At 34.3% G+C, this 22,006-nt stretch overlaps 2 protein-coding genes across 5 annotated transcripts; both read right to left on the reverse strand.

Annotated features, from left to right (window-relative positions):
- Positions 1–1,039: 1,039 nt before the first annotated feature.
- On the reverse strand, positions 1,040–9,532 carry LOC140806580 (AT-rich interactive domain-containing protein 6-like). Of its 2 annotated transcripts, XM_073163135.1 has the most exons (15): positions 9,248–9,532; positions 8,210–8,863; positions 7,890–8,146; positions 7,642–7,772; positions 7,525–7,564; positions 5,784–5,836; positions 5,265–5,310; positions 4,689–4,781; positions 3,725–3,847; positions 3,584–3,635; positions 3,395–3,467; positions 2,525–2,591; positions 2,378–2,428; positions 1,584–1,676; positions 1,040–1,454 (listed from the first exon to the last, which is right to left on the reverse strand). In XM_073163135.1, exons 2-15 carry the CDS (start codon positions 8,853–8,855, stop codon positions 1,350–1,352), a joined length of 1,830 nt encoding a protein of 609 aa, XP_073019236.1. In that variant the 5' UTR covers positions 8,856–8,863; positions 9,248–9,532; the 3' UTR covers positions 1,040–1,349. The 2 variants fall into 2 exon arrangements, with proteins under 2 accessions (XP_073019236.1, XP_073019235.1); XM_073163134.1 differs by having other exon boundaries at positions 7,890–8,863.
- Positions 9,533–10,365: 833 nt separating this feature from the next.
- LOC140807885 (mogroside I-E synthase-like) lies at positions 10,366–12,828 on the reverse strand. 3 transcript variants are annotated; one of them, XM_073164842.1, is made up of 3 exons: positions 12,668–12,828; positions 11,306–11,980; positions 10,366–11,219 (listed from the first exon to the last, which is right to left on the reverse strand). In XM_073164842.1, exons 2-3 carry the CDS (start codon positions 11,951–11,953, stop codon positions 10,497–10,499), a joined length of 1,371 nt encoding a protein of 456 aa, XP_073020943.1. In that variant the 5' UTR covers positions 11,954–11,980; positions 12,668–12,828; the 3' UTR covers positions 10,366–10,496. The 3 variants fall into 3 exon arrangements, with proteins under 3 accessions (XP_073020943.1, XP_073020944.1, XP_073020942.1); XM_073164843.1 differs by having other exon boundaries at positions 12,703–12,804; XM_073164841.1 differs by lacking the exon at positions 12,668–12,828 and having other exon boundaries at positions 11,306–12,642.
- Between the last annotated feature and the right edge of the window lie 9,178 nt (positions 12,829–22,006).

Consider the following 22,006-nt stretch of genomic DNA (forward strand, 5'->3'; position numbering starts at 1 on the left):
CGTCAAAATGCTGATGTTACGCTACTTGATCTAGTTGGTTAGGTGTGCCATGAAATAGTAACGTCAGATCTTAACGGGTAATATTATCTCTAATGGAGACTGAGTCGGTGGTAAGGAAATAATAAAACTAAGACAGCATCAGCAAATAGACACACACATCTCCAGATTCATGGACCTAACAGCCCGAGATAGCACTCACATATCCTCAATTCATAGACCTAAAATCCTGATCCATTAGCATTCATATAGATTCATTTTGTGTTGCCTCAAATATAAAATAAATAAAATTAAATCTTGACTATCATATATATTTTTTGTCCTAATAATAAAGATTTTTATCTTAACAAAAGTCTTGCATGCTTCTTTCATCGGAAAGTTTGCCTTGTTATTACTAGGAAGTAGCATGGAATAATAAATTAAATTAAAATATGTATGTAAATGTAATCATTTAAAATGAATGGAACAAGCTACTGAGTTTTACCATTTCCATCAAACGTGTTTTTTTTTTTTTTTTGAAAATAAAAGATCTTGAAAGTTTATATTTCGATTTCTTTATTTTCTTTGTTCAATTGATATTTTGATTTTTTGTTAATTTGTATCAATAAATTATGTTGGTACCATACATTTCTATATTTGCTCTATAATTTCAATTATTTCTATAATTTCAATAATATGTATCAATATTTCTTGTTCTAATTTTCACGTTTTGCATCTTCATAAATAATATGTCAAATCAAAGTTTACTATTACTCATAATTCGTATATTTATACAACTTCATTGATATGTAACTATTTTTTTACCCGAAAAATGTGGAAGAACTGAAATGGTAAACCATGCGATGTTAGAGAGTTCAAACAAAATCTTCGGACACAGGGAAAGAATCCAAATTGAGAGACCAAAAGAACTGGGTCATTGAAGCTAAACGAGGACATTACCTAAAAAGTTATTTTGTTAACATTTTTATCAAAATATCAAGGGCGTAACGTACAAAAGAAATTCAACATGGAGTAAATTCAAAATTAGTGGAAATCGAATTCGAAACCTAAACAAGTGAATCACATTAACGAAAAGAAATTCAAGCTTGACTAGCTAAACGATCCATGGTTGGTCACACAGAGGAGATAGTAAGTTAAAAAAGGGGGTGTGGTGGCCGCAGCCCGGAAAAACCTCCATCAAAATCCAGACTTAGGAGGACATCTGAAAACCTATTCTGCTAATGCAATTACCACACAAGCATGCACTGGTCAACCTACACATTCACAAACTTAAAGGTTTTTCTGCAAGAATTGGGGTTACTGTAACGCCTACTAATCCATTCGCATTCTTGTTCAAAGGAATGCAGGAAGATTCAAATATTTGACTGCTCGAAAGGAACACGAACAAAGAGGCGTCCGTGGAGGCTAACCACCGCAGAGGTCTGAAGTGGATCGATTCTTGAAGGTAAGCTAACAATCTGAAAACCACCCAATAGCTCATTACTTATAACTCTCGCTATCCAAGTAGCTTCCTTTAAATAGGATAAACAATCGAATCCCACCATATTCATGTCTGCAAAGGAGAGAGAGAGAGAGCACATGGCTACCTTTTTGAATGGTGTTATCCCCCAAGGATTATCAACTTGCTCGGGCTGCCCCGTGATGACTAAACGTCCAGCAGGATCTGATTGAACTCGCACCTATGGCAGCAATAATGTTATAAATATCATTTTTTCTCCTAATAAAGGAAGAAAAACAACAAATGAATTGCATCCAACAGAAAAGCATATTCTTAAAGACCAATTAAGCGGGAAGGAATAGCAAATCATCCAACCATAGCTGCAACAAAAGATTTGAACAATTAAAAGTAGAATATCCGAACAAATTAGCTGTGGAGACACTTTTTGCAACCGTTTCAGACATTCCATTGTAACTCTGAACAATACTCAAGTCTGCAAACACTGGCGTTCGGGGATTCTACATAACAGTAGCACGACCATAAAATCGTAATTCTTTGATTTTTCTTTCTTTTAAAACGGTTTCCAATTAAGATTCACAAAATTAGACCAACATCCCAGACCTAAAAGATGACCAACTGTGAACAAACCATTAATTGTTCGTCTTGATTGCTCTAGAAAAACCATGCTACAACCAACAAATATCTTCAACACCAATAATAATATAGTTATAGTAGTTTTTCAGCTTTGCTACTCAACATGATATCTTTCAGATAAATGAAAAAACAAAATAAAGAACATATACCTAATGACCTACACATATCAAGAACCAGTGACACACATGAAGAGAGAGTGGATTTTTTATTTGTGGGGAAGGGGTTGGAAGAACCAACCACCACATAAAAACAAAGTAAACTACACTACCAAAAGTCACAAGTACACACCTCTTCACGTAAAAGCCCCGGGACTAAAGCATAAACTTCAAAACAATCATTCTGCACACATAAAACCAGTATCAGCCAATACTTTTAATCATCTATGTGAATAAGCCCAGACTGGAGAAAAATAAATAAAATGTGAGGCAGCCATACAGTTTGGCGTACGTTGATCTTCACCCAATCAGCTGGAGTACCGATATCAACCACTGATGTCACTAGTCTAACAATAGAAGTTTGAAAAATATCAATGCCAACTCGAAACTTTAGAAGGGAGAACAATATCACAAGGAGGATTCAATATTTTGGGTAAGGAAGATAAACAATCAATAGACAAGCACATACAGTAATGCCTTTAAACATTAAGGGCATCAGGAAGTACCAGTTGAATACATATTCTTTGGTTTGTCCTTATTACTTTCAGATAGAATTCAGTCCCATGCTAATCCATATAAAAAGTAACAGTCCGGGTTATCATAAATATAGACACACGTTTAGGCCCAAATATCTCCGTTGTCAAATCTTGTTTATACATTTAAGAAATGCGCACAAAATTCTGAACATAAACACAAAAAGCATGTCCGTCGTGCCGATTCAATATTCATATCAACTGCTAAGCCAATCAACGTCTGTTTTGCCACTGCAACAAAACCAAAAGAAGATCTGACACAAACTAGCCATAAAGAACTAAAGCTTGGCAGCTTGAAGTGCTATGATCATTTCAGATTCAAATCCTTCACTTTGTATAAAATCGATCAGAATTCACATCAGACAAATCAAATTAGTCCACAACAACTAATATACCTGTGCAATTGATTAGTTCACAGAAATTACATTGAATTCCATTCAACCAGCCAAGTTCAACTCAAATAACAAAAAAATTGAACTTATAATTTAGAAAAAAATTATCAAATTGACCATCACACTTGCAAATTTTAAAAAAAAAACATCCAAAGAATAAAGACTAAATATATTTTAAAAATCACCCAAAGAATAGAGATTAACTATATTTTAACCTAGACTTACTGCTTAGATGTTTCAGTCCGAGCAACCTTGGCTGAAAGCTCTACCTCATTTGGTCTCTTCTGTTTGACTGAGCCTGAATCCACATATCGATTTAGTGTAAATTAATAATAATAAAAACCAATTTCTAGCAAAGTTCAGAATGTAAAAGAGTTCATCTGTAATTTTTCAAAAACTCAAGTGTTCCCTTACCAATGCTCTTGAGACTCTTCTCACGCTTCGTCGTATTGTTAAGATTCTTGTCCTATCATATCCCATAACATTATGCGCCGCACAATGCGAAAATAAATGAGAGCTCAAACAATGTGCTTTCAGATGACAATATCCACAAACCTTTGCCACTGGTTCACCAGCTTCACCATGACAAAAAATGTCTTGGCCGTGCCACACTTGCATAGCACGAGCCGCAGAGTCTCTTCTAGCCCTTCCTGATCCCGATCCTTGATATCCGTTTCCCTGTATACATATCGAAGATGCAAAAAATGTATGATTATATTAGTTTTTATGCAACCATCAGTCGATTACAGCCACATAAACACATGAACATACAAATCAACATATGCATTTTAAAAACATGGCACAATGATTGGTACACTTGTACGTAACTATCAATTAGCATATGTTTGAGGGCAGGGCAGGGAAAAATTGCGAGAGGGAGGGAGTGCTGGAAATAACATTTGAGCCATTAAAATTTCTTGCATAAACTAAAGAAACCTATTTCAAAATACATTATATTTCATCAGTATGAAGCATCTCTTGTGCCACATATCCTCCATTAGCATGCAAAAATCCAAATAAGATAGATTGAAGCTTCAGGAAGCATTTGTTCATCTCCATGCCATGTTTAAATTTCTAAGTATATGAGTGTAATTATGCAATAATATAAAAAAGATACAAATTTCCCAGTTCTAGCCTGTAAAAACGGCAAGGTTGTATCTCTCCACACAAAATTAACAAGATTCAAACAAAAAATAGAGATACAGTGACACACACAGAAAAACAAGTCTACTACAATTAATGACGAAAGTCTTTTGTAATTATTGGAGTGTTTCTAGTGAGGATGAGAAAGCATTTCAATAGAGAATTGAGATTGTGTAGTGATGCCTAAACTTGCATTCCAAAGCATGAAATAATACTCCTACTCACTTGGGTTAGTATAGCTCACACAATTAGAGGTCAACATTACATTGGGTTCCTTGGAGGTATTATCTAATTGAGTTCACAAAAACAATTAAAGGATACCGAAAAAGTTCCTTCGCGAAGAAGATATGTATTAAGAAAGATCAAATTTACAAACCTCGATGTCAACACCAGAAGCTTCAGGGAGCGGAGCAACTGGAAAGTGAAGCTCGCCACTTTGTTTCTTATGCCTTTCATATTCCAGAAGAGACTAACCACATAGATCGAGGAATCAGGTCATCAAACGTAGTAACTAACACAGGAACCAAGTGTAATTGTTAAAAGTAAAAAGAACCGCATACTTCTGAGAGCTATAGATACAAAACTCTGAAATTCCAAATTTAGTTCAATCACTTTCTTTCATGTCAAGGGACAAACAGGATATCCAGATAAATACCACCTTAATCTCACCGGGACTTTATCCTAATCTGATTAATATTTTTTTCATAATTTTTAAATGAACTAGCAAAATTCAAGCTCATATTCATATCAGGAAGTGGCATAAAGAAGAAGTAACAATAACAAAATGTTTATCACGGTCTGTAAAATTCTCGAAGGAGCACAATTTTTTAATATAAACGGATGAGTTAGGTCCCCTCAGATGGATTCACACCAAGAACAGATGATGTATGGAAATAAAACAGCAGTTACAACCGAATCAAATGGGAGGGGAAAAGGAAAGCCAGTATATCACCTTCTCATAGAAAATACGGAATGTCCAGGAAACTGTTGTGCATGTCCTATAAAATAAAAGGCAAGTCCATGATCAGTTTTCATAATCTAGATTCACTTTCTAAAAAGGAACAAGTTATGTTCATACCCACTTACAAAAATCTACCTACAGAAGATTTGACACATGGAAAATTTAGAATTAAACAATGCACCCTAAAAGTAAAACGAGACTTACAAACACTCACCACAATGAAACTTTTAAAGGTTTCTTCACCAGGAAAAAAATGTTGATCAACTATTAAAGTTACATTGATGAATCTTAGGCCAACCGCCCATTGATATATGTCACAAGACTCTCAACCATTTGATACAATAACTCTCAATATTCAAAGGATTCAGAAAATAACTAAATATATTCCATACGTTAGTAACCCGTACCATAAATTGTTAAATAGAATGAAATAAAAAGAACAAAGAATTTCACACCATGTTTTGTACCCCAAAAAAATGCATGATCATAACTTTTGCCAAAGAGCCTTACTTTGGTGGATGGAATGACTCTCCTACCTGCCTCCACAATTTAGCTCCAGTTACCTGTTGAAAGACCTTGAATTTCATAATGACTGAATACAGGTATTTTGACACTTCATCATCAGAATGATGGTAAGAGTTCTTATACATGCTAAATATACTTCAAGAAAATTTAAGTTTCCAGTCCACTATGATAGTATAACAGGTTTCTGTGAAAGCAATGTTAATTTCGTTCCTGTTAGTGTGATTGTAATTTATACCTGGAGTACAAGGTAAACTAAACAGTTTTAGCTACAGTCATTGTACCTCAATTAAACCACTAGGATGAAGAATAATTGCAAAATTTTATCTAAAAAATTTCAGGAGTTACAAAATGGTCGCGGTCTTGAAAGATTTGATTTTATTTATTGATTTTATATCATAGTCCAGCCAAGAACAAGTATTTGAAGTGCATACCAATCAAGAGGCTATTTTGCGTATATTACGGAAACAATAGAAACAATGCAGCCAAAACAAAGATGATTTGATTTGTAAATGAGAATATGTACTTTAAGTAGCTAATAAAGTCAGGTCAAGTATGATTTCCGACAATTTCAGTATCCATTTTTATGTTAACCATGAAGAGTATTTCCACCTCAGAACAGATGAAAAATAATGTGCTGACACAGACAAGAAATTTCTTAATCATCCTGTTAGTACCACAGAGATAGTGGGAATACAGCGAAGAGAAATTATAATCTATTGGACAAGGACAAGAAACATACTCCAACAGTAATAGACTAGGAATAATGACAGTGGCTTATAAATGGGCTTCATGCATCACAATTAACAAGCATATCAAAGAATTTTGAGATCGTTGTTTACACACTACGGCTCATGCAAGATGCAACCCCCTGTGGCTATTGTTTCGATAACTAATGACCTGATAAATCCATAAAAAAATCATCAAAGATAGAAAATACTTAATGATTTGTAGTGTTTCTAGCCTAAGCGACCAGTCATATTTAAAGAAAAATGAACAATTGGTAAAAAAATATACCAACAAGAATTCGGGGAAAAAAAACCTTCTTGATAAGAACAACATATTCAAAATAAAGGTTAGTTGATATGTAATATATTGCCTCTATAGAGTGTTGGAAAAATAGCAGAAAGTATATTACATTCTGAAAATTTTCCATAGGACACCAAACTTCATGAATCATATAGTTTATACATACATTAAACATCAGACACAAATATACAGTTAACATAAAACATGTGTAAACATCAAAAGCTTGTTCTTAATTTGCTAGTTCAATGCCTACGAGGTGTTGGCCCTTTTGGGTAAGGTGATCGCCATATTAAAATACGTTAAGTAAGAGCAATTTTTGAAGGAAAAAAAAGGGAAATACTAAAATTTAAATAATAAGGGAAAAATTAAAGTTCTTTAAATAAGTGAAATACATACATTTGTGGGTTCCTGTGTGTCTTTAGAATAAAGAAGAGGACAAAGATATGCAACAAGGGAAGGAATGTCAAGGACACTCACAAGAGAAGAAACAAAAGAGAAATAAACGTGGGATCAAAGCAGGAATTAGAAATGGACTTGCACACAATGGTGTGCCTTTTAGAATGCAGTGTCTGGGAAGAGAAGAACTTGACAAAGTGTCCTAAAAGAAAGATTTGGTGCAAAGGCCAGGTTGATTATCTAAATTCCAAGAAGTAGTATTTGATGGAGTGTGCAGAGCAAAAGAAGATAATAGCAGGCATACCCTGTCATAGCCGCCCAATCTAATCACAGCTCTCCATAACCTAGCATCCCAAAAATGAGGAAGTAAATGTTTATCCAAGAACACAGCCATAATAAGATCAATAAACAGAATACTTACTTCAGGCAATTCAGTGGCTGGCCATAAAATTTGGGAGGTTTAAATTCCATTGACCTCTCTCGATATAAACTTTCAACATCCTTCATGAATATCGCTTGCTCCTCTGGTGTTCCATCATCACTCTCTCCCATCTAACAATCATAAGAGAAATATCAACGACGACACCTATCAATCTCACAAGTCATAACTTCATATGAGCAACCACCATTCTTAGATTTTAACTTATGATCTGATTCCACATTTATTACCAATGGCAATGTGGCTAGTGTAGAAACAGGCTCGACAGTTTCCCCATTATGGTCTCCACCTGTTGCAGGTAACAATTTTAGAAGAGACTTGGGAGTCAAAGGTTCTTCCTGGTTTGGAAATGAAGCATTATCACCCCCATCTACGGCAGCAATCTCAGCAGCAATGACTTCTTTTTCCTTATTTTGTTCTTTAATCTCATCTTCAACTTCTTTATCCTGGCTTGTTTTTGCTAGATCTTTCATTTCCTCATCCCCATCTGTCAGAAGCTTATTAGCAGCAGTTGTCTGACTCAGATGAACATTATAGGCAGATAACTTACTTGGAAATTTCCCAACTTTAATCAAATTATTCCTAGCATCAGCAATTGCTGAAGTCTGTTCTTCCATTTTAACATGTTCAACAGGATTTGCATCCTCCTTGTGCTTTTTCTCAACATCTTCACCTGCAATTTCCTTCATCGCACTGTCGACAGTACTTCCACTGCCCATGCCTTCCTCAGTAGCCTTCTCTTCTTCCAACTCACCACTAGCAGTGTGGCACATCACCACTTCATTACTGACATGAGATTGTCCCTCCAGTGCACAACCAGCTGCAGTTTGCTTAACTTCCTTAGTTTTGGTTTCGATTAACTCTTCATTTTCACTTTTGGTCTGAGCATTGATGTATACTCCTACAGGTTCCTCAGCATTCCTGGGCTCAATAACCTTACTCTTGCTGTTAATTTTGCCTTCCATGTCACTCATAACAGTGTTTTTGCCTCTTGATTCATTTTTCAAATTACTGGGTTCATCTCCACTGTTCAAGCTTTTATTGGCATCCTCTGGTATAAGTATTGAAGGGGAAAAGTTTTCATCTTTGTTTTCAACCCTACCATCATGCAGTTTACCTTCAGACTCTTGAACGCTGTATCCTGTATAATGGTTGAGCGTCTCAATATCCTCCATCTCTACATCACTCTTATCCATTATGATATCTGATAAGAATTATATATATATATATATATATATATATATGACAAAAAGGTGCAAACATGATTCTCGGGATCAGAAAAAAAAACAAAGAGAAGAAAAACTCACGTGCAAAATCACAATCATCACAAATAAAAACCTAAATGATTATTCAAACAAACCGAACAGAACCCATCAAATTTTATCGCCCATCAGCAAGCTAACCCGTTCAAAACCCTGATTACGTATCAAATTAAAAACAAGTGAATTTCCGCGCATGAATTAAAAACCCAAAGCCCGATATTTGGGGAAAAAGACTGAAGCGCAATAAAAACATAATTATGTTAAATATAATTCCAAGATTCGAAATAAAACACATTTGAAAGACAAAAAGGTGCGCCAATACTAGCCTGTAACAACCAGCCAGAGCTTCGATTATGAAATCCAGGGCTTGGCCTGTTTTTGCAGGAAAATGCGGAGGGAATGCGAGAGAGAGGTGATGATTAACCGAGTAGAATCTCGAGTGCAAATAAAATTGAAAAAATTTGTATCTTTAAATGTGAGATCTCTCCCCTGATACGGCAAGAGGGGACGCGAGTGAGAGAATTCTGCGAACAAAAATAAACAAATACGGCGAAGAGAGAGATTGTAAACTTCTGCTTCTGCGGTTTCGTAGTTCAAACGGAAGAACGGGTTTGCCTCGGTTTAATAAAAAAAAAAAAGAATATATGTAACGCATGTATATTTTTTTATTAAAAACATATTATAATCTATTATTGAATTAATGGTAGGTCTCTTGTGAAACTGTCCTCACGAATCTTTTATCTGTAAAACAGTTCAACTTTACTGATATTACAATAAATAGTAATACTATTAGCATAAAAAGTAATACTTTTCATGAATGACCTAAATAAGAGATATGTCTCATAAAATACGACTCGTGAGACTGTCTCACATAAGTTTTTGCCTTGAATTAAATGCAATGAAGAATTCCAAGGAAGATCACCAAAGAAATAATAGTAGGTCTCTTGTAAGACGATGTCATAAATCTTATTTTGTGAGACGGGTCAACCATTCTGATATTCACAATAAAAAATAATACTCTTAGCATAAAAAATAATATTTTTTCATGAATGATCTAAATAAAATATTCGTCTCACAAAATACGATTCGTGAGATTGTCTCACACAAAAGTTCAATTGTTACATCGCATATCATCTTTACTTTTGTTATTTAACTATCTGACTTCTGTGCCCCTTTTAATGAGTTTATTAAGCAAACATGTAAAGAATAGACAATCATGGATTCTTATGCATTCAAATTTTTATTAAATTTTATGTTCTTCATTTTTTTATGCTTGACTGGGTTGAGTTAAATCTCTTGACTTATCTGCTTCTACTCCAAACTTTTCTTCGTTCCATCATTCCTAATGTTTGTAGGTTATTTGTGTTTAATTTTGTTCTATTCTTATTTCTTTCTGCAGAAAAGCTTTCCCTTTGCTTATTAAACAAATTGCAAGACTCCTCAATAATTAAAGTCCATGTCTTTGATAATAGAAAGTAATTCTTTGTAGTTGTAACAAGGGGTATGTTATGCACCCTTTTTGCTTTAGTGTTCAAATCATGTTCCATTTAATTAAAGATGATACATACAAAACTGCTATCCTGGCAGGAGCTGACTTATAAATTCGCACATGTTCCTATCCGAACTTCCTCCTTCAGCTACCGCCTCCTTTGCTAGCGCCTTCAAACGAGCGGCATTCTTTCGTATCTCTTCTCCTCGTTCTCCTTGCATGATGCCCAGAATACACCTACTTATTTCAACACTTTGAGAAAATCCCTTGTCATCTGCCTTAGGTTGGATTCCGACTTGCCATATGTGCTCTACAAAATGTGCATCAGTTATCTGGTCCAAAAATTGAGGCATTGCCACTATAGGGACTCCTAAGCTTATTGCTTCTATGGTAGAATTCCAACCACAATGAGATATGAAACATCCAACAGAATCATGGCCTAGAACTGCCAACTGTGGGCTCCATTTCACTATCAATCCCTGATTCGAAGTTTCCTCAATGAAATTAGTTGGAAGTGTGTGTTCTTCGGATGGTCTCACAACCCACAAAAAGCTCTTGCCACTATTCACAAGGGCCTCGGCCAATTCCGCAGTTTGTTCCTTGCTTAAACTGGAGACGCTGCCAAACGATACGTAGATGACTGACCTGGTATCTTTGGAGTCGAGCCACTTCAGGCAAATATCAGTGTTTGGCTTGTGCACATTGAAAGCATAATCATAGTCGACTTCTACGCGGTTGTCTAGATAAAAAGAAGGCAAAGTCGGTCCTATGGGCCTCACAGGCCAGAGTTTCAACATCTGATTGACCGCCTGCATTCAACAACGTTGTAAATCATATATTTATTATAAATAACTCCGTGCTATTCAAACAGAATGAATGCTCGGTGCTAAATGACCTCTTCTTCTAACATATGGAATGAGTTGAAGAGAACCCAATCTGCTTTCTCGATGTTGTCAAACTGTCTTAACAAAAATCGGATGATCGGAGGATAACGTCCTGCTTGAGGACCTAATGAAGGCATAGTTGGAACCCGAAGCTCGAGCAATCCAGGCATTGACTGAATAGGAACTGATGGAACAACCCCCAATAAATCACAGTGCATCAGGTAGAGACTAGCAAAGAAAGCACAAGAATGTGTGAGGAAGGCAACACTCCTAATACCCATCTCGTTAACTACATTTGAGGCCCATGTTACATTTGCATCATACAACAGGCATGCCACAGGATTTTCAGAATCTTGAAATTTTCTCAAGAGACTTGTCAAGTTTCTCGAGCCAATGGCCTCAAATCTTTCCAGAAATCCTTTAAAACCACCAGGTCCTGCAGACCCTCCTTCACTGAAATCATCATATATTGATTCAGATGTGATGTAAGTAGATGCAGCTTGCATGGCTTTGGTGTTAGAGAGAGTAGTGGTTACAGTGACTTTGATTCCTTTTGCGGCCAATCTTTTAGAAACTTGGAGCAATGGATTCATGTGGCCTTGCCCATGATAAGGAAGCACCACAATATGAGCTTTGCAGGCAGCTACTTCTTTCTCCATTTTGTCGATACAATCTAGGCCCCTTCCCTGCATAACTTTTGGAAACTGAGAAACCTGTGACATTCTATGCATCGCTATTTATTCAAACATGCACCTTTCTGACCAGTTCGAGAGTAAGCACTAATCATACAATAGTTTCTCTTTTACGCAAACATCAGGAAAATAATAAGACTGAAAACAATAAATAAAAGCACAAAGACATTATACTATCTAAAAAAAACAAACGTTGATACCCAATTCCAAGTTTCTTTTCTTGTTACTAACTAAAGGCAGGCACTAAATGACAATAGTCCCTTCATTGATTTCATCCATGCAGTTCACAAAGCTTTTACGTTTTTGTCAATTTACACAAAAGCAAAACGATAACCATATCCAAGCCCGATGAATCAAAATTATCTTCTTGTATTTCATATATTCATCTCCTTTATTTGGATTTTATTTAAAAAACTGCAATTTAAACTTTTTTGACAAAATTAATTAAACTTATTAAATTTCTGAAAGACCATATCCGACACCTCATTTATTCAAATCCAACCGTGGGGATTCGAATGCATAAAATCCGTACTTTTAAAAAATAAAAATAAAAAAATCGACAACCCTGGTGGAGATTTCAGTTCTTAACACTAGCAAACGGTAATCTAAGCTTTGCCGTCTTACACATCATCCAGATCACAAATTTATATTCCTAAATCAGCTAGCTTGAATAAAACTTACGTAAATAAAAGATGATAAGGCACAGATTCAATAACTCGATCGGCGGTGGGCAAGCGTTTTGTTTGTCCTTGTACCTCTGCTGCAGAGAAGGATTGTTTGCTGGTGGCAGTCCACCAAAGGGAAAATAGGAAGGACCGTTGGAGTGTTTATCAGACAAAAAGAAGTGAAGGGAAAATGAGGAAAACGGGATTCACGGAAGAGTTTATTAAAAAAAACAAAAAGAGTGAATGTAATTTATTTTTTTTATCGTTTAAAATTTGTTTAAAAACTAATTTTTCATGAGTATATTTTAATTTTATATAAGAAAATTTATAATTAAATTAAATTAAAAACTTACTTGACTCAATTTTTCCATCTTTCTCGACTCAATCCTAGATCTCATTTCATTCCTTATCTTCACAAAAAATCTTTTTCTTCTCAACCTTTCATCCTCTCATTTTTTGGCTAATAATTAACCACGAGTCTACAAATTATTCCTCTACAACAAATCCAACAAGAAAATCACGAATTGATAAAAAATTTATTTTGAGATATTAAATTTATTGGATGTCGTCAGTGTTCACGACCCAAGGTGAAGAGCTTCACCCTGGGTCGTGAAGCCATGGGTCGTGCACAAGTCTTCACGACCCATGGGTCGTGAGGTCGTGAACTGGGTCGTGAAACACTTATACTTCACGACCCAAAGTTGGGTCGTGAAGCACTTCACGACCCAAGGCCCATGGTCGTGACTTCACGACTCACCTCGAGTCATGACATGAAGACTTCACGACCCCTTCATGACGCATGGGTCGTAACATGATCCATTAATTTTAAATTTTTATAATTAATAACATTTGTTTTGTTTTAAATTTATACAACTAATAATCTTTTTGTTTATTTTTTTTTACAGGTTTATTTTCCCACTAAACTTAGAAGGAATCAATTGTTTGAATACAAGTTAACTTTAGGATCAAGCTATGTTGAAATCTGTAAAAAGATTGTATCATTTTTAAATGAGAAAGAGATAGAATATTTGGTGCAGTACACTCAATTTGATAATTTAATTTTATGTGCTAAGGCTTATAACAATTTCAATCAAAACTGGGTCGACGATTATGACTCGTTACAAAATTGGGTCGAGATGGGTTGAGAAGCATAATTTTGGCTTTCGTTATAAAATTGGGTCGAGATGGGTTGAGAAGCATAATTTTGGCTTTTCGACCCATAAAGCTAGCTATATATATGCTTTGATATACATTCATTAAATTAAAGTGAATATGTAATGAAATTTGTTATGAATTTTTTTAGTTCTATTATTATAATATTTGTTAAGAATTTTAGTAGAATTATAAAATTTGTTAATATTTATATACAATAAACATTATTTCATATGCTTCGATATACATTCATTAAAGTGAATATGTTATGAATTTTGTTATGATTTTTTTTAGTTCTATTATTATAAAATTTGTTATGAATTTTAGTGGAATTATAAAATTTGTTAAGATTTTTAGTCGAGTTTAAATTCAATCCACATTGTTAGAATAAGAGATACATTCTTCTACTTGTTATGAATTTTTTAACTAACATACTTAAATTATAACATATAACTAATGTTTACACAAATAAATTTTTTATATATATTTACATTCTAATTATATATAAAGTGAGATATATTATAAAATGATCAAAACTCGAAAATATCAAAAATTTCTTACCCATCTCGACCCAAACCCTAAACAAAACCCTAAACCAAACCTCTAACATTATCACTCGATGCACTCGTTCCAAAATTGAAACAATTTACCACCCGCGCGACCCAAATTTAAAAATCTACTACACACATTACAATCTTGTCCACTAGACCCACACCAAAATTAAAAATTCACCACAAACACATTACATATTAATAAAATCAAATCGATTGTCTTTAAATTCAAACAAATTATATATCATTCCATCTTATCTTCTAACAAATTCTCCTACAAATGGAAATCTGTTTTTTTTTTCCTTCCACGTCTTCTCTTGATCACAGGTGACATAACCTACAAAATATAGATAAGATTATTATATTATATACAATATTATGTATTTAAAAAAATATGCTATATTATAAATATGCTAATATATAGACGTATTATGTGGGTCGAGTTGTGCACATGCACACCTCGACTCACAAGTTGGTGCACATGTTGTGCGCACCTCGACCCACAGCTGCACCTCGACCCACTCGAGACAATAGCCAGAACTAACACTCTCTACTCACACTCCACTATACAGACCTAACACATATGATCATACTCGAATCACACTCCATCCACCTTCTCGACCCACACAATAAACACGTTCATCGACTGTAAATACTCACACTAACTTCACTCACAAAAATTCTAAAAAAAACAATCAGAACAAAACTGAAACAAATCTAGCAATACAGAGCATTCGAGTATATATTTACTTCTCTACAAATCTTCAAATTTTCAAATGATTTTTGATTATTTTGTCGTGAAGAACACAAAAATAACGGGAATAAATGAAAACTCAAATCGAGGAGGGATATATCAATTAAAAAAATATTTTTTTAAAAGTAAAATCTAACTAATTAATTAATGACTTAATAAATGAACTCACCTAATTAACAGCAATCAACTCTCTTTTTTCGATTTAAAAAAAATCAAAATCTCTTTTATTTAATTAAAATTAAAATGAGTCGTATATTTTTTATTGTCCCAAGAAGTGAATGTAATTTATTTTTTTATTTCTTTTAAATTTGTTTAAATTTTTGTTTTAGTTTTGTATATAATAAAATTTATAATTTAATTAAATAAAAAAATTATACGATTCAACTCCACCCAACTCAACATAATCCACGTGTAACTCCATTATTTCTCAATCTTCACAAAATATCTTATTCTTCTCAACTCTCCTTATCATCCATTCTAATTTTTTTTTGTTTCTAACTAACAATGAGTCTATAAGGTATTCGTCTGCAAGAAATAGAACGAGAGAATCACGTATTGGTAAGAAATCAAATTTTTATTTTGAATTTTACTGGGTCGAACTCGACTCATGAAATCGATTAAAATGTTATAAATCTATTTTGTTCATTTCTTATTCTACCTATTAGCCAACACACACGCACACAAATTGCGACCAAAAATTTTTGTTCGCAACTAGATCGACCAAATCGACCCAGGATATTGGGTCAAGGTGTGATCGAGCTCTTAACACTTGGGTCGAGAGGGTCTTCTCTCTCGACCCAGGTGTGAAGAGCTCGTCACAGCTCTCGACTCAAACAAAGAGCTCGACCCACCTCGAATGAGGGCGTGATTGGTCGAACTGTTATTTCACCCAAATCTCAGTGACTCGACCTAATTTTTTAAATGGAAACTATTTAATTTTAAAGTTTGACAAGTAATAACATTTGACAAGTAATAACATTTTTGTTTATTGTTTTTTTTTTTTGTAGATTTTTTCCCCACTAAACTTGGAAGAAATCAATTATTTGAATGTAAGTTAACTTTAGAATCAAAATACATTGAGATTTGTAAGAAGATTGTATCATTTTTGAATGAGAAAGAATAAAATATTTGGTCCAGCATAAACAATTTGGTAATTTAATTATATGTGCTAAGGATTATAATAATATGAATCGATTGTTATGGTTTTTTATGAGTAGACAGACTTATGACAGTGGATGTAAGGAATTTTGGATGGTATATCGTAAACGACCTTTATGATTTTCATTGTTAGAATATTATTTGCTAACAGGGCTAAATTGTTCAAAATTTTATCATGTGATATCAGAGGAATATGAATTTAGGTGGAGGCATTTTGGTGGAAAAGATAGTATAGGTTTGGGGGGTTTCATAGTTAGAATGGATGAGTATGAGAATGACTTAGGCGAAGAGATAGACGTAGAAAAGTTGAAATTGGTCAGTCTTTTGTTCGTGACAGGTGTATTGAGTAGACAAAGAAAAAATAAAAATGATACAGTGGATTTAGAATGGATTAGATTAGTAAATAACTTCGATAGTTTTATTAACTATCCATGGGGTAGAATAGCTTTCGAGGAAGTACTTTATGGACTTAGAAAAGATCTCGAAGGTAAGTTTAGAAGCTATGAAAATTTGGTCGCACGTCGTGAGAATGATCCAGATTTCAGTGAGTGCAGTAAATTCCATATAAATGAATTTATTCATCATTTACAGGTAACTAAATATTGTTCATTTTATGAAATATCGTTGTTATTTTATATCATACTGTTGAAAACTTAATTTCGGTTGTTTGACAAACTAAGTGATTAATTTATTGGACTAAGTGATCAAGTAGCTTATCAACTGACAGTTGTCTAACTGAAAATTAATGCACATTTTATCGAAGGCAAATGAAACCAGCCGAACTGAACTTACGAAGACAACTGACTGATCAGTTGATATATTCAGTTGTGAGTTTACCATTGAATCAGCTGATCATTAAGCTGTACACATCATCAGTTGTTGAAAAGAACATTCAACCGATAACAGTACAAAGCAAACTAAAACTCGTAGTGGAATGCCGCATTTCAGAGTTTACAGTGTACTAATGTCAGAGGAATATTGACGTGACAATCAACGGATATAAATATTCAAATAATATTTAATGTTACCGTTGAAGAGAAGCATATAAATAGGTGAGAAGATCGGCTGAAGAACAATCGATCTATCTATTCTCTTAAGCTTGCTTTTACCCTGCTAAATTTATCACTCTTATTCAAGAATCAAAAAGCTCACACTTATCAGATTTATTTGTAGCATTTGAGGCTACTTTCCGAGCATATAAGCACAAACTGTTTTATTGTTTATTTGATCTTTAACTAGATCAATTGTGCTAAGTTCAGTCGAAGAACTGCGAGATATTTAGTAAACTAAGAGTTTCAGTTTTGGCAATGTTAAGTCAAAACTGAAGTGGGTCTGTACAAGATTTGTATCGATCAAAGTCTTTTAGTGCATATCATATCTTTGTGATAGAAGGGGTGACGTATGAGTAATTCAAATCTCCGAAGATCCATAAATCTTTATGTTATTACTTCAGTTATTTATTCTATCTTTCAGTCAGTTTATTTCCGCAACTGTTATAAGTTAAACTGATTGTCATCGACTGACAAGATTTATACTTTCAATTTGTCACAAAACTGACACTTCATTCGAAAAGATTATAAAATCATGAGTTTTTATTCAACCCCCCTTCTAAACACATCTCAACTGATCCTAATAAGTGGTATCAGAGCAGTTGAATCTTGTCTCAAAATACTCTTATTCACAAAACTGATCAACATGTCTTCATTCAACAAAATACCGATGTTTTCCAGAGAAGATTTTGACGACTGAAAAATCAAAATGCAGGCTCATTTAGCTGCACAAGATGATGACATGTGGTATGTCATTACTGATGGTCCCATGAAGATTCTAAAAGCAAATACAATAGTTGTCATTACTGATGGGGCACCTCATCGCATAGAAAAGCCCAGAGAAGATGGACAACTGAGGACAAAAGGAAAGCCAACCTAGACAATGTGGCTAAGGATATATTATACAAAACGCTGGATAAAGTCACTTTAAGCAAAATCAAGATGTGCAAAACCTGGAAAGAGATATGGAAGAAACTGATCCAGCTGTATGAAGGAAACGAGTAAACAAAGGAGAACAAGCTATGAGTTGCTGTTCAGAAATTTGATAACATCAATATGAAGGCTGGATAATCCATGCATGAATATGATGAGAGGATCAGTGGTATTATCAATGAGTTGAATGCACTTAGAAAGGTGTATTCGAACAAAGAAGTGGCACTGAAGGTGGTCAGAGGTCTTCCCAAAGAATGAGATGTCAAGACCATGCCAATGAGAGATTCAAAGGATTTTAACAAAGTCAAACTTCATGACTTGTTTGCTGATCTAAAGGCTTATGAGTTTGAACTACAAACCAGAGAAGGAGAACCTTCTACACCAGCTTCCACAACTGCTTTAACTAATGTCAGACTGGAACCAACTGGTTCAGTTGACAAATCTTCTGATCAACTGAGTAATGATACTATGTCATTGTTTGTCAAGAAATTTGGAAGGTTTAGGAGGAGAAATCAAGGAAACTTTCAGAAGCAATATCAGAATAATCAGTCCAAAGAAGAATCCTATGTTTGCTAAAACTGTGGCTAATCTGGTCATTTCATAGCAGACTGTCCTAAGCCAAATAAGGACAGTCGAGGAACAACTGAAAAGGGAAAGGAGCCCTATGAGCACAAAAAAAGGACCAAGGAGAACAAGAAATCATTCAAAAAGAAATATGAAGTGATTTTGGTTGAAGAAAGCAAATCTAAGTGGGCAGAAACTGACAATGACAAGTCAGAACCAGAAAGCCAAGCAGTTCAAGTGAAGATGAAGAGGAAGTCAAGTGCTTAATGACAGAAATTCTGAACTGTCAGCAAGTGAACATGTATTTGACTTCATTTATACTGATTTCACTCGTGAGGAACTCATTACCACATTGCATGACATGGTAAATGAGTATCACAAACTTGCTCGATCATTTGAGAAGGTTAGAACTGAGCAAACTGATCCCAATAAAAACAAGACAGAAACTGATGAGTCAGTTGAAATGTTGAGTCTAGAAAGGGAGATTGCATAGTAAAAAGCTGAAATGATTGAAAATCAAGCTTTGATATGTCAGTTAAAAACAGAAATTTCAAAACATACTAAACTGATTCAAGCTTGGAACAAGTCTTCAGTTGCATTGACTGAAATGCGGAATTCACAAAAATCAGTTGCAGATAAAACTGGTTTAGGCTTTAACAATCATGATGAAAATTCTGCAAGTGATACAAAGCCAAGGTTGAATGAAAACAGAGGAAAGTACATTACCTTTGTAAAACCAACCATGGTAAATAAATTCTCAGAACATAGTAAACCAGCTGTTCAATTGACTGAAAGTAAGAACAAAGACAAACAATATGGAATTGGATATAGCTCATAGAGTTCAACTGATTCAAGAAACTGGTCACCTAAACGATTCAGTTACAAAAATCAGTACTCAAGGAGTGACTATTACAATTAGTACAATTGTAAGCCAGTTCAGAAACGATATCAAAAAAATAGTCAGTTGAAAAGGATACAAATCATACTATTTCATCCTCACATCACACACATATTGCCAAAAATTTGAGAAAAATCATTTGGAACACAGCAACTGGGAAATCAGTTAGACTGATTCAAGTCTGGGTTCCTAAAGGACTAATCAGTTTATGACCCAAATGAATATGGGTACCAAAGTTGTATACTGTGTGTAATTGCAGGTAACAGGAACAAACAAAGAATCAACTTGGTATCCAGACAGTGGCTGTTCGCGACATATGACAAGAGATGCAAATTTGCTATCTCAACTTATCAAGTATACTGGACCAAACATCAGTTTTTGAAACAACTCCAAAGTAACTTGATAAGTATCAGTCAGTTACGTGACAAGCATCAATCACTTATGCGACAATAATTTCTCAGTTTAGTTTTACAGACACATGTGTTCAGTTAGAGACTCAACCGATGAGGTCATCCTAACTGGAAATCGTTGCAGAAATACTTACAAAGTCAGTTGGACTGAATAACCTTATGCACCAGTTTGTTTCATTGCTTCCAAATCTTCTAAAAATTGGTTGTGGCATAAGAGGTTGAACCACTTAAACTTTAAATCTATTGCCTATCTAAGTAAGCATAATATTGTAACTGGTTTGCCCAAAATAGATTTTTCAAAAGATAAAATTTGTTCAGCATGTCAGTTTGGTAAACAAGTAAAATCTTCATTCAAAAACAGAGGTTGTAAATCAACTTCCAGGTGCTTAGAATTGTTACATATGAATCTTTTTGGTCCCATACCAGTCATGAGTTTGGAGGGAATGAAATACACATTAGTAATTGTGGATGATTTTTCCAGATTTACTTGGGCAATTTTTCTCAAATCCAAGACCAAACTGCTGCACAACTGATTAAACTGTTCAAAAGACTATTAAATGAAAAATCAATTGAGATTGATCAAATAAGGTCTGAAAGAGGGACTGAATTCATCAATCAAAATCTTTCAACTTTTTTAGAAAATACTGGAATCAAGCATGAGCTCTCGGCAGCTAAAACACCTCAGCAAAATGGTGTAGTTGAGAGAAGAAATCAGACCCTTAAAGAAGTTGCTTAGAACAATGCTTGCTGATTCTGGTATTTCTCAAAAGGTTTGGGCAGAAGCAGTAAACACTGCATGTTACACTCAGTTAATATCAATGATTAATAATAATAATTTGAAAACACCATATGAGATCTGGCATGGAAGAAAAATTGTGGTTTCTTATTTCAAAATATTTGGCTGCAGATGTTTTATTCTTAATAATAGTTAAAAATCATTTAAAAGCCTTTGATGCTAAATCTGCAGAGGGAATATTTCTTCGATAATCTTCGTTAGCAAAGCATATAGAGTTTTCAATAAAAGCTCTTTAAATGTTGAAGAATCTATTCATGTTGTTTTTGATGAAACTATGCTAACTGATAAGCCAACTGATCCAGTTGACCTAGTTGATCGTATTACAGGGATCCGTTTGGAGGATGATAATGAAGAATAAAATCATATCAATTGAAAGATCCTTCAAACATCTGAACCAGAAATACTAGATCAATCAGTTGAACAGGAACCAACTCTTGACAATCAGTTGGTGGAGCAAACATATGAAATTCTGTTACCAACTGATACATCCCCAACTGAAACTGAAAACATTCAGTTTCCAACAGAAGAATTTGTTGATATGGAAGCAACAAATACTGAACTCAGATAGAAGAAATCACATCCTCTAGAATTGGTGATATGTAATCTATCTGACCCGGTAAGAACAAGAAATCAAATGCTTAATTTGTTCATTCATTCTGCTTTTGTCTCACAACTATAACCAAAGAAAACTGACGAAGATCTTGCTGATCCTAACTGGATAAATACAATGCAAGAGGAGCTAAATCAGTTTACTCATAACAATGTCTGGAACTTAGTTCCAAGACCAGTTTGTAAAACAATTATATGTACAAAATGGGTATTCAAAAATAAACTGAACGAAGATGGTTCAGTTGCACGCAACTTAGCAAGATTTGTAGCACAAGGATATAGGCAGGAATAATGAATTGACTATGATGAGACGTATGAACCAGTTGTAAGAATGGAAGCAATCAGAATGTTCTTTGTCTATGCATCATTCAAGAACTTTAAAATCTACCAAATGGATGTAAAAAATGCATTTCTGAATGGTCAGTTGCAAGAAGAAGTTTATGTTGAACAACCACCATGTTATATCAATTAATTTTTTCCT

This window comes from Primulina eburnea, chromosome 12, assembly GCF_022965805.1.
Source record: "Primulina eburnea isolate SZY01 chromosome 12, ASM2296580v1, whole genome shotgun sequence".
Lineage (NCBI taxonomy): Eukaryota > Viridiplantae > Streptophyta > Magnoliopsida > Lamiales > Gesneriaceae > Primulina > Primulina eburnea.

Coding starts and splice junctions, on each gene's coding strand:
- LOC140806580 (XM_073163134.1), bottom strand. CDS start 8,855: ATGGATAAGAGTGATGTAGAGATGGAGGATATTGAGACGCTCAACCAT. Junction 5,311..5,783: donor GAGTCATTCCATCCACCAAA/GTAAGGCTCTTT, acceptor TTTATTTTATAG/GACATGCACAACAGTTTCCT. Junction 4,782..5,264: donor TCCGTATTTTCTATGAGAAG/GTGATATACTGG, acceptor CTATGTGGTTAG/TCTCTTCTGGAATATGAAAG.
- LOC140807885 (XM_073164841.1), bottom strand. CDS start 12,025: ATGCATAGAATGTCACAGGTTTCTCAGTTTCCAAAAGTTATGCAGGGA. Junction 11,220..11,305: donor TCCATATGTTAGAAGAAGAG/GTCATTTAGCAC, acceptor TGTTGAATGCAG/GCGGTCAATCAGATGTTGAA.